This window comes from Hippoglossus stenolepis, chromosome 16, assembly GCF_022539355.2.
Source record: "Hippoglossus stenolepis isolate QCI-W04-F060 chromosome 16, HSTE1.2, whole genome shotgun sequence".
Lineage (NCBI taxonomy): Eukaryota > Metazoa > Chordata > Actinopteri > Pleuronectiformes > Pleuronectidae > Hippoglossus > Hippoglossus stenolepis.
Window position 1 is genome coordinate 8516955 of NC_061498.1, and position 12627 is coordinate 8529581.

The 12627-nt window shown below is 42.0% G+C and overlaps 2 protein-coding genes across 3 annotated transcripts in view; both read left to right on the plus strand.

The window, feature by feature from the left end:
* The window catches only part of prkcab (protein kinase C, alpha, b), an 83522-nt gene extending 78975 nt beyond the window's left edge, over positions 1-4547 (plus strand). For both annotated transcript variants that reach the window (XM_035181485.2, XM_035181486.2), the window contains 3 exons: positions 233-340; positions 465-605; positions 2208-4547. In XM_035181485.2, coding sequence (XP_035037376.2) covers positions 233-340; positions 465-605; positions 2208-2372 — 414 coding nt within the window. In that variant the 3' untranslated portion in view covers positions 2373-4547. The remainder of the gene's footprint in view (positions 1-232; positions 341-464; positions 606-2207) is intronic.
* Positions 4548-5138: 591 nt separating this feature from the next.
* On the plus strand, positions 5139-11913 carry cacng5b (calcium channel, voltage-dependent, gamma subunit 5b). Its single transcript, XM_035180928.1, has 6 exons — positions 5139-5347; positions 7340-7548; positions 8648-8734; positions 9270-9410; positions 9515-9660; positions 10449-11913. Exons 2-6 carry the CDS (start codon positions 7353-7355, stop codon positions 10707-10709), a joined length of 831 nt encoding a protein of 276 aa, XP_035036819.1. The 5' UTR covers positions 5139-5347; positions 7340-7352; the 3' UTR covers positions 10710-11913.
* Positions 11914-12627: the final 714 nt, after the last annotated feature.

Here is a 12627-nt window from a genome sequence, read left to right on the forward strand (position 1 = left end):
TTGTATTGTCATACTGTTCATATTGTTGTTATAGTTGTTGTTTAATCCATGACCTGGAAGACTTGTTGATTTATCCTTTTGTGAAATATAATTATAAAAAATTAAGATAACACCTGTGAGGGTTTGCTGTTTGTTTTTCTATCACACTAAATTGAACATCTTTAAGTTTGTTTTTCAGACAAAACAAGAAATGTTTAGATTTCGAAAGTGTGTTGTGTTTTTCCTTCTTCAGCCTCCGTTTGATGGAGAAGATGAGGACGAGCTCTTCCAGTCCATCATGGAGCACAATGTTTCTTACCCCAAATCCATGTCAAAAGAAGCCGTGTCCATCTGCAAGGGAGTAAGTTATGTTTAAATGACCAAGTAGTATTTTATAACTATACTATAATATTCTTAACTTTCCCTAAAGCACCAAACAGCCCCTGTCATATTATTCTAAACCTGCTCGCTCTGTTTGTCCCCAGCTGATGACCAAACATCCGTCGAAGCGTCTTGGCTGCAGCCTAGAGGGGGAGAGGGACATCAGAGAGCAGGCCTTCTTCAGACGCATCGACTGGGATCGCCTGGCCAACAGAGAGATCCAGCCGCCCTTTAAACCCAAAGTGGTGAGTGTCCCATCCCTCCATCAAGTTTGGTAAAAATGGGTTTAATAGTTTTTGTGTGATCAAAACAAACAAACAAACTAGCCTGAACCCAACAGTGATACTGCTTTTTTCTGTCCTGCTGCACTGAATTTGTGTCACCCTGTATGTCACATCCATGGTTACTGCTTGTTTTCCCTGATTACAGACAGTAACAGACAGTAACAGACAAACAGTGCAGTGTAAACAATCAGCCCAGCCAACGTGACCGACTCAACTCGAACCCAATGGGCTCTGGTCAGATATCCACATTCTGGTCAACATTTTCATTGAGAACTTTTTATGCATTGCTGTGATTCTATTCTATCTCTGCTCTTTAATTTAAATTTTTTGAGATGTAAGTGGCAGCAAAGCATTCCCGTTAATGAAAGTAATAAAAAGATGATAAAATAGATGGTTTTCTCTTTCATTCAGGTTCTCGTGTGCAGGATGAATTGACGCAACAGTATCAGAAAACATTCATAAAATTTTGTGTGTTTTATTTCTCTCCTGTTTAGTCTTTTCTCGCCCTCCGGTGGTCAGATACTTCCTCCGAGAGTCTTTAAGTGTATATACATGAATGGATGCATATTGTAAGAGTGTATACATGAATGGATGCATGTTGTAAGAGTGTATACATGAATGGATGCATGTTGTATGACTGTGCCCTCATTCATCCTCGGCCCAGTGTAATGTTCTTTATGCAGCCAGTGTAGCTCGAGGCTGGATCCCAGCTGCAGCCACCAGCCGACACCTAAACCTCCTCCTGTCACCACGAACGCTGCTTTTCTGTTTGCAGACCCCCGCGTCCTCCATCCCCTCGCTGCCCCCAGCGCCTGAAGCACCAGAAGCGCTGCCACAATGGATTAAAAATAGATCTCTAAGAGCAACGTTCCCTTTTGCTTCCACAAAAGGGCCACAATAAATGCAGGGTTACGCAGCAGATGTATGTCTCCGCTAACGGAGGGGGAAGGAAAACATTTCCTAAAAGCGGATGCATCCATTCAAGGGGCTTTTGTGTGGCGGATCGCAGTTGTGAACCCATTCACCACGTCACTAATTGGTCTGAGGGGATTCGCAAAGAAAAGATCCATCTGAGGCGTATGGCTCAGCTTCAGTAAAAACGGCAGAGCAGCTGAAAAAAACCTGACGTGCTGATGCGTCTCCTGAGAGAATGTTTTGCATAATTCCGCTCTAAACTTCAGATTTGGTTTTGTTGTGTATCACTCATTCTGAAGGAATCCGTCTCCTTTGCTTGTTGATACACAGCAATATTCTCATATATATATATTTAGCTTCCTGAGACCCATAACAGCCCCGGGTGAAGCCGCACACAGATGCTGATGCCCTCTGCTGTGGAAGGGTCAGCTTCTGATCTAATTACAACTTCTGCCCAGCTACACATCAGGCTCTGTCCCCTCTGGGAACGCTGGGGAGCTTTCTAATAAAAGACTCATGAGGAGAAGTCTTTTTAATCAAGACTCCACAATCCTGTTACCGTCAAACAATCTTCTTTTCGAAGTCTTTCAGAGATCGAGACAATGATCAATCCTCTCCACATCTGACCTGTCTTTTAATCTCTTTCAGTGCGGCAAAGGAGCGGAGAACTTCGACAAGTTCTTCACGCGCACTCAGCCCGTGCTGACCCCGCCCGACCAGCTGGTCATCGCCAACATCGACCAGAGCGAGTTCGCCGGCTTCTCGTACGTCAACCCTCAGTTCCTCCATCCAGCCCTGCACAGCGTGGTATGAGGAAGGCGTGGAAACATGGAAAATCACGGACTGTCAGTAAAATACAGGACCCTTCCAAACTCCAACCGACGTCCCACTGTCAACAGACTCGTATCATTCTCTAAAGTGTTCTGTCTGCTGGTTATGGACAACTGCGTAAAGGAATGACACAGGAGAAAGGAGCTGTGGTGAAATCATGTTATGTCCAATCTGAAGTGAGAGGAAAAAGAACATGGCACTGATATTTTTACATCATTTCCCCAAAACATCTCATATGACGTTCTTTATTCTTCACCGTTATCTGTTCCTCAGCCTTTTTTCTCGTGTATGAATGTGTCCTGGTATCAGTCGCTCTCTCATTAGATATGAAACATGCAAGATCCACGTCATCCCACTTATCTTCCCCCCCATCTTACTACGCAACAAGCTGCAATGCACGACGAGAACGGAACATGTTTTTTCTGCTCTGTCCCGGCTTTATCTACTTCTGAACTGCTACACGTGTAAATTATATTTATATACTCAACAAAGAGGTTGTGTCAGTACACATGAGTGCCAAAGTGGAAGTGGGAGAATACATTTCTTTTGCAGTTGCTGAAGTCCTTGTAAAGGTTGTTCCCCCTCTGGCCCTTCCCAGCAGTGTCAACATAGCGAGACCCTTACACAGGGAGCGTTGAAATCTTTTTCTGTAGGACGTGGAACTCTTGTAAATCCGATTCTACACAAACGGAAGCACAGTCTGCTCCTGGTTACAATCTGCTGAGGGCTTTCCAGAGCAGTGGATGTTGCCGACGGTGCGTGAAAGCAGGATTTAGGGGTCAGAAAATCAGAGAGACAGTATTTTCAAATATAAAGACGCTATTTCCATATGCACAAAGCAGATCTCTGTTGCATGCTTATTTTCTGACTCTGTATGAGCAGTAGACTCTAGGATGCAGTACACGTCTAGTATCATTGTAAATTTTAGTATTATGATATAAACTGTGTTAATTGTCGTATGTTTTCGAGGAGTCTTATCCTGTTGAGTTTCCGTTCCTGTTTTTATGTTCTGCTTAACTCAACTTTTAAGTCCCGTTGTATGTCGACCTTTCTTCTCCCCTCTTTCTTTGTAAATATGTTTCAAACGAGATGTTTCAAAAAGAGAAGTCACTTGCAGATTTTATACTATGAACTGAATGTGCTTTTATTACCGTAGACGGTTTGGACATTTCTATGTTTAGACGACCCCCCTTCCACCCAAGAAAAGGTATTCATAACGTTTGGCTGAATCTTTGGTAGCTTTGGTATCAGCAAACCTTGTTACATGTATTTCCACGACTTCTCCGTTATTTTCTACTACTCAGTGTCATATAGAGAATATGCAGCACCTCCCGAGCGTGGAACATTTGAACGCCCTCTTGCCTTGGACGACTCAGGGCTGACTCCCTCTGTAACGAGCTGAATTCACGCAGATAGTATGAGGATTTCAGAAACATGTCTTTTTCGTTGTGAATCGTGTGTGCATGCCAGCGGCGAGACCTGATCTTAGCATGAGAAAGACCCCTGCATGATACAGCGATCCCTGGTGTGTGAGCATGGAGCCCCCCCACCACCACCACCTTGTTGCACAGAATGAGACAAACCAGTCCAACGAGCACTGTTTGCTTTACTGCTCATCATCTTCTTCTCCACCGTCACAGAGCCCGACCTGTTTGGTTGAATAGCCGATGTGTTGGCTTATTGTTTAATGGTGCCAAACTGACTCTTCTTGTTTCCAGTTAGGTTTGTCCAGCAGGGTTTTTTGTAAAAGGCTTCTACTGCAGCACAGCACAAAGCCATGACGTTTTGTAGTACTGCCAAATTTAGCTGCCACAGCTCTTAACCACAGAATTAGTTACTTAACAGTAAACTGCAGCTGTCACATCTGGACCAAAATGAGATTTACTTTGAAGCTTAAGAGAAAAATGAATGTTTACATGTCTCACATTGAGAATCTGTATTAAAGGAGAGGTTAAACAACAGAAAAACCTTTTGACGCATGACAGAGATAATCAACCAGGGTACAGTACCACTACAGGCGGGAAAACCAGAGCCACAGGGATGTTTGTATGTTTCCTTCCACTGCCCCTGCTTTTGTTTACCTGAGTTTTCTTGTCCCTCTGTTCATTGTGGTATGATGGATACTGTGCATTAATAAAGTATGAAATCTACGAAAGATATGAATCTGCTGTGTTAAGTTTCTTGTGTTCGACACATGTGACACATCATGTTACAAGTGACAACTTTAGGCTTGGACTGGAAACCGAATAAAGAACAATATTGATTTATTAACAAAGAACAGTGTATTTACAAACAACAGTTAAATAAGGGGAATAAATAACACTTTGTCACGACAGTAAAATCACACACACCACACACACTCCCTCTCTCTCTCACACATACACACACTCTCTTTTCACAGACACACCTCACAGACACACACATACACTCTCTCTTTCTCTCTCTCACACACACACACACACACACTCTCTCCATCTCTCTCATACATACACACACCTCTCTTTCTCACAGACACACACGTGTTCCCCTCTCTCTCTAACAAACACACCTACACTCTCTCTCACAAACACACACTCTCTCTCTCCCTCCCTCACCCCTCCCTCTCTCTCACACACACACCGGTCTCTCTCTTCCTTCCTCACCCCCCTCGCTCTCTCACACACACTCACACACATACACTCTCTCTCTCTAACACCCCCCCCTCACTCTCTCCCTCTCCCTCTCTCTCACACATGTTCAGCAGCCTGAATGAGGAGCAGACGCTGTGATTCTCTGACGTGCTGCTGTTCGTCTTGAAGGAATCACAGAATCACAGAATCACGGAGCAGCTTCGCTTCTTGTTTCTCTTCTGATCGTCTCTTCACAGACAAACACTTCTTCTCTCCTCCATCACTGAGCCACAGGATCTTTTTTTACATCCACAACTTTCACTCTGTGCTGAGCGGAGCCTCGAACAGGTGAGCAGAAAAAAAACACAGCATGCAATGAGATCACGTTTTAATTCTCGCTTGTTCTTAGCTGGAGTTGAGACTTAGATGTATTTCACTTATTCACTGGTCAGTATGATGTTTCATTGAGGTTTTGATGTTATTCTTCAACCCACAGTCCTGTGTGCACACTATATAATCCATAATCCTGATCAAAACCACTGTATTTAGACCAAATTATCACAAGATTCTTAAAAATACAGTTTGGATTTTGTGAAACCTTCATCTGATTTGTAAAAATTATAATACAGGGACATTACACAGCTCATTTCATTCTTAAACCACATCAGACCGGGTCCTGATCAAAAACCACTTTACTTAGCTTTGTAAAATCTGGACTAAATGATCAGCTTGAGGCTAATATTTACATTTTCATATCAGGCTTAACATACGATAGCTATTGCTAATTGCTTCAGACATTATACAGTGGTGAGGGCACACTTTGTATAGGAGTTATTTTGTACTATTTAGGTGCAAGGGATCCATTTAAAGGAATGAATATAAAATAACACTAGTGATGTTTTCGCTATAATGTGTTTCATCTAAATTGTACAAATTGTTGTTTTCTTTACTCTAGAATGGGCCCTTTATGTTTAAAAACTTTATATTTACATCGGGAGCGGGTCCTCTCAACGGAGACCGCCATGTTTTTCTTTCAGTAGTCCAAACTGGACAAACTAAACACCTTTTGAGTTTTTATAACAACTGAAGGCTTCCACAGGTTCTCTTTCATGTTCGGAAGGGGAGAGTGAGGTGAGGGGTATTCAGCTGCAACATGCAACTTCACCACTAGATGTCACTAAATTTTACACACTGAACCTTTAACATATTTCAAAGTAAGAGCGGAGACCTTCCTGGACAAGGGGCAAGCTGGTTTTGTGAGTCTAAAACAATATTTTACACCTTGAGCATCGCAGAGGTTTCTCAGTGGGTTAAATTCTAGTTGTTAAAACGCCAATAGAGAAAGTCTTCATGTTGTTTGAGATAGCTGTGGTGCATAAAAGAAGAAAAAAAGGTCAACTCACAAGAACCTAGAGGTGGAAATAATTATTGCAGCTCATCTCTTGCAAAATGAGCTCATCATCAGCTGTACCACTGAGCCTCTCCTCTGTCAATCCGTCCTTTAGGTGATTCTTCCCTCTGTCACATCACATAGATCATTCATGTGTCCGGGGGGTTGGAAAGCATCACCCTGTCACTGCAGATGATGTCTCACTCCAGTATGTGATCAGTCGGCCAAATCCACACTCTGACTTGTGCATGCTTTTATGAATGTCCAACCTCTCCCAGAGCTGTGGCATTAATGGCTGTAAAATGTCAAAACTCATTCTTGGATTTCTAATCATGCGAGTGTTTGTATTCACTGTCGACCCAGCAGGCGTTTGTTATTGACTCCAACTTCATTATTCTTTTCGTCGCGAGTGGGACCGATTTGGCAGCGATGTGGACTGAACTCAAATGTGCTGTTAGCATCAAAATATTAAAATTAATTCACATGGAAAGTTGCCCATACTTTTCCATCAGTAAGTCGAAAACCGTAACTGAAGGGAAGGCGTGAAGATCATTTTGTGATGCAGTCAAACAGAGTTAGATTCCGACTGGATTTACAACCAAAGATGTTATTTATTCCTGCGGTTGCCCGGCTGCCCTGACATTTCATAAGCGGCTCATCAAGGCAAGTTGATCTGACTTCCTGGATCTGAGGTAGCATTCTGATAAGTTATGTGGAAAGATGAAGGTCACTCCCTCCTCATCCTGTAGGTCTGTCTATCATCCTCTCCCACCTTCAAGGCTCAGTGGGGGCTCTGTGAGGTGGTTGTGTAAAACACGTTATCTGGGTTTTCATTATGAATTTGCACAACCCTGAGTTTTTCATGGTAATTTGAAGTGCTGAATATTGCTTCAATACAAAAGCAAAGTTTGAAGCGGTGTTCCTGACGTTTCTTTTTATTTTAACCACAGATTGCTGGTCACCATGAGCGCCTGCAGCAGGAAGGCCCTGACTTTGCTGAGCAGCGTCTTTGCAATCAGCGGCCTGGGGCTGCTGGGAGTGGCCGTCAGCACCGACTACTGGTTGTACCTGGAGGAGGGCGTCATTTTGCCTCTGAACCAGAGCACTGACATCAAGACGGCGCTGCACTCGGGCCTCTGGAGGGTCTGCTCCCTCGCTGGTTAGTAGAGGGCATGTGTTCCCAGAACGTGCCAAGATTTGGGCTGAATTTGATCCGTACTCCTGTAAACTAAGACAGTGGTGATATGCTTTAAAGTGGGTAAAGTTCCCTTGTGCTGTGCAGCATCTATATGTGGCAGCTGCAGGGAGCTGATGCTGTCACACTGACATATCATCAGATTTGACATTCACATGGAATGACATTCACAATTACTTCATCAGTATGTTTGTGTGTGTGTGTGTGTGTGTGTGTCCGTTACAATCAGTCACTGTAAAACAAAGTAAACTCCAAGTACAGTCATTCCTGCTATATGATTATACCCACAATTACACTCTCAGACACACGTATGAATTTGCACCCACAAGTCTTCCGAGGCAGATCGTGTCACTGTGCCACAGAGATAGCTGGTGAAAGATGTGACAGTGTGTGTGTGTGTGTGTGTGTGTGTGTGTGTGTGTGTGTGTGTGTGTGTGTGTGTGTGTGTGTGTGTGTGTGAGACGCTGAGGTGATAAGAACAGCTGTGCAGCTTTATTTGCAGGATGTGATGTAGCTCACACCTTGGTTTAAAAAAAACCTGATGACGCACTGTGAAGAACTGACTGTAGGAAATGTGAAAGAGTAGATGACAGGATGCAAATGAAAACTGTGTGTTGTGTATAGATATTGGTAATTTCTGTGGTTTTTTTCTATTTTTGATTGTAATTTAGTTCACAACACTATTGTAGGAGCCATGATTGTAGTCAATAAGAATATATTATATTGTTATATTATATATATATATATATTAGAGCCCGGCCAACATGTGCATTACGTGTAAAACTTGGCACGCGCATCACAAGTGTCCAAAAATGTGATATTTCACGGAGGAGCCCCTGTGGAACTTGTGGTTTCATGGGTGGTATCTCAAGTCTGTATTTAGGTACTTTCTGATTTGATAAGATTTCACTTGTCAAAAGTCACAGTTACTTCTTATGAGTCTGGAAAAAATAGTAGACTGAAGCTGCACTAGTTGGCGGAGGTGTACAACCACAGGGTGGGAATTCTAGTTATCTCCTTTTCTCTAAATGTCTCTCTTCATTTCTGCCTCTGTCCTCTGAAGGTGACGACTCTGGTCGGTGTTTTACCATCGAGTACATCATGCCCATGAACGTCCAGGTGACGTCCGAGTCCACGGTGAACATGCTCAGTGAGTAACAGCATCAGAAACCTCCAACGGCAACTTCAGGCTCAATAACTCAAGGTGCGCCTCGGGGTCGTTCACATACAGAGCTGAAGTATTTTTATCCAAACTCTTGTCATTTTCCAATAAGGTTGAGATCAGACCTGCGCCAGACAGTGAGGTCTGAGTCATCGGGCTCCTCTGCAGAATGCTTATTGCCTCTTTAGGAACAATTCACCTCACCAGCCATTCTGTGCTGCTCAAAGTGAAAGCTTATTGGAGGATTAATCCATATTAACTCAATGTAATGTGACCTGATATTGTACTGTATTCATTAAAAGGAGCAGAAGATGATCGAGTGTCTTATCTTTAGTTGTTCTCCTTCAGTCGATGTGGTTTGGTCTGAACTCAGACTTTTTCTATCAAAAATGTCAAATGCCAAATGAAACAGCTTCAATTGAATTGAATTAGATCAACAAGACATTCTTCAAGTTTGTCACACTCTTTGAGTTGAGAAAGCAGCTTTCATTGTCCACTCTCTCCTCCTCCTCCTCTTCCTCAGAGATGATCCGCTCAGCCACTCCCTTCCCTCTGGTCAGCCTGTTCTTCATGTTCATCGGTTTTGTCCTCAGCAACATCGGGCACGTGCGACCACACCGCACCATCCTGGCCTTCGTCTCTGGAATCTTCTTCATCCTCTCAGGTACCCCCGTCATCCTCCCGCTCTTATCACTTGTCACCGTCTTCTCTTCTTCTGTTTTATCAAACCCAGATTTCCCTCCCCCTCTTCCTCTCTCTGTGTCTCAGGTCTGGCTCTGGTGTTGGGCCTGGTGCTGTATATTTCCAGTATCAATGATGAAATGTTGAACAGGACTAAAAGCAGTGAAGCCTATTTTACCTACAAGTACGGCTGGTCCTTTGCCTTCGCTGCCATCTCCTTCCTGCTCACTGAGGTGAAGAACACACCATCACCACAAACAACTGTCAGCAGTGTTAAAGCTAAAACTGGGCCTGGGGTGTAAATAACAATTACAATATTTTGGTCTGAAGTAAAAGATCACGTTATCTACAGAAAATCCTTCATAGAATTTAGCAATAAATCCATTATGAATTTTTATTTCACCCAGACTTTCAGAGGCAGATAAATAGAAGTGGTAAGAATCCAGAGTTGTTTTGTTTTTTATTTAGAGTGTAATCAGACAAAAATGAAAAATTTAGAAAATAAATAAAAAATAGATCTACATATAAATAATGTAATGTAATACATAATTGGCATAATACCAATACAATATCAATAGATTGATATAATAATGAAGAAATACAAATTTTAAGAGTTACTGCCATCTTGTGTTGGCAGAGAGCAACTGCAACACAACGTTTTATGAATGGTCAACTGTCAATATCACTATAATTACTATCTCTCTGCACAGCTCATTGTTAGTTTGCTGATACAAATAGAAGTAACTTCAGTAAGATCCACATTAGTCATAATGTAACTGGTGTTTTCACAAAAAAACATTTTAGTGTGGTGTCAATATTCAGATCACATACTAAGATTCCTGGTGAAAACTTTAAAAAATAAAATTGCAATCAGACAGAAGCACTTGCAAAAAAAATAGAAACAAAGTATTGTTTTAATACAATTTTATCTTCATGTGCATGTGCAACTAAAGTACTTTTCATGACATGTATTTATGAGTTAGTGTTTCTACTAGTTAGTAATGTCAAACTTCCGCTGCAGAGTGCGGGTGTCATGTCCGTCTACCTGTTCATGAAGCGCTACACAGCAGAGGAGATCTACCAGCCTCACCACCCCAGCTTCTACCGCCCTCGTCTCAGCAACTTCTCCGGCCACTCGGGCCAGTTCCTCCACCCACAGGCCTGGTCCCGTGGACGAAGTCCCTCAGACATCTCCAGCGACGCTTCGCTCCAGATGAGCATCGGCTACCCTGTCCTCCTCAAATGCCCCGACTACGACCAGGTGTCCTCTTCCCCCTGTTGAGGGGTCTTCCATCACACCAGAGGACACCTGAAGGTTACTGGAGGGTCGTGGAAGATCCAATAGGGTCAAAAGTTCAGGTGAGGACAGAGCTTTCTTCCAAGAAAAAGCTGCAATTGAGGATTGTTGTTTTTTTTTTTCTGTGAGAAAATATAAAAAATATTCGAAGCCTTGTTTGCAGCATTTTTTTTCAAAGGGTCAGTGATGCTCTTTGTGAATTTGTTGTTGAAACCGACCCTACATCTTAGTTGTAAAGATTCTTTCTGAGAAAAGTCTAAAAAACTTTGAATCTGAACTGTTTTTTTTACAGTAGATTAGTTCTTGTTTTAACTTCATCTGAAAAGGAGAGACATTTTATTTTGGTCATCTGTGCATTTTCTCCACATCACTGCATTTCTAAAAACTACCTGACAGCAAAACCGTCCACATTGGGCTCCTCCAGTCCTCCTGGCAAAATGTCAACACACTGAACCCCAACATTTCGACCCTCAACCCTGCTGAAGTGAACTTACTCTGTAGGTACTGACTCCCAATTCAAATTCAAAACAGAGAGTAGTGTATATGTAAGAGGACGGCGAACAGGATAACAGCTGTGAAAACTGATGTGTAAATAAATACTGAATGATTAAAGTGATCGTGCTGCATTTAGGAAAGTAATACAGACATAAATGATGTACAGTTAAGTTGAATGAAGAATATATGTAACCAGGTAGCAGCAGATGAATAAATACTGTAGCGTGTCAATAAATATATATACAGCAGATGTGTAACAGATGAATAAATATAGCAGAGATGTTAAACTGCCAGTGCAACAGACTCAGATTAGCTGATACATCAGGACTGAGCCAGATGAGATCACACAGATTTGTTTTATATAGATTTTTATAGAAGATGTACAGGTGTTGGACATGATTTTTAATTCATAGTGAGAGTTGCTGTAAAGATGCTGGTACATAGAAGGTGTTATTGATGGTGATTGGTTGATTATTTTGTGTAGCATTGAAAACCTTTGGTACAGTGTCTGAATTCATTTGTTAAAACCTGCCATCAAACTGCAGTCATTTTACAACTGCTATGCTTCATTATCCCACTGAGAGGCAGCATTCTCTTTTCTTTTTAAGTGACATTTAACCTTCACGTTTCAGTTCAAAGTTTGTTTCAGTTGCTTTTGCACAAACACGTGTATTTAAATATCATCAGTTGATCCAGTGACACACTGAGTTTGTCTTGTTATCAATGTGATGGATTATCCTACTTTTTCTAATAAACTATTTAAATCTGACACGTGCCTGTCGTGTTTATTGTGGAGCCTACATCCTTAAATGCAAGTAAGTTTTTAAGCTGACTTAAAGTTAAGTAAGCTTTCAAAAATATAGAGTAGATACATATCATCAGAAATATATTAGAAAGACATTTTCTTAAACACTTTTACATTAAATAGAAGGGATTGAGATTTATATAGATAATACAAAACAGAGAAAGGACATAGACAAAATAACGACAGACCTGTTACGACAAACCTAAACCTTCTTGTGTTTCACGTATCTCTACTGTTGATTCAAGGATCATTTCAGAGGATGTAGTTCGCAGTGTCTTAATTCCTCATCCACCTGACGACAGAGGCACATTTCATTTGAGTTGACCATGATCAGTGATGTTGTGAAATCTTATGGAGAGGTGAGGCATGACCCAAGGAAGGAACCATTTAATTTTGGTGCAGATCTGGATCAGGGGCCGGATCTAGTGAATTTAAATGTGGTTTCATGACTAGACTGTTGGGCCTTGGTGGAGGAATGATTCCAGTTAACGTTTTGTGGGTGTTTGTCCCAGAGCCAGTAGAGGGCGCTCTCTCCTCACTCATTCAGCTCCACATCTTTTCTCTCTTTGCCACCCAAATGTTTTCTTTGACCTTTTCTGTTCC

Excerpts from the sequence above, each read along its gene's own strand:
- cacng5b (XM_035180928.1), top strand. The coding sequence starts at position 7,353 with ATGAGCGCCTGCAGCAGGAAGGCCCTGACTTTGCTGAGCAGCGTCTTT. Across the intron at positions 9,411-9,514 it reads AATCTTCTTCATCCTCTCAG|GTCTGGCTCTGGTGTTGGGC; the intron begins GTACCCCCGTCA and ends TCTGTGTCTCAG. Across the intron at positions 9,661-10,448 it reads TCTCCTTCCTGCTCACTGAG|AGTGCGGGTGTCATGTCCGT; the intron begins GTGAAGAACACA and ends CTTCCGCTGCAG.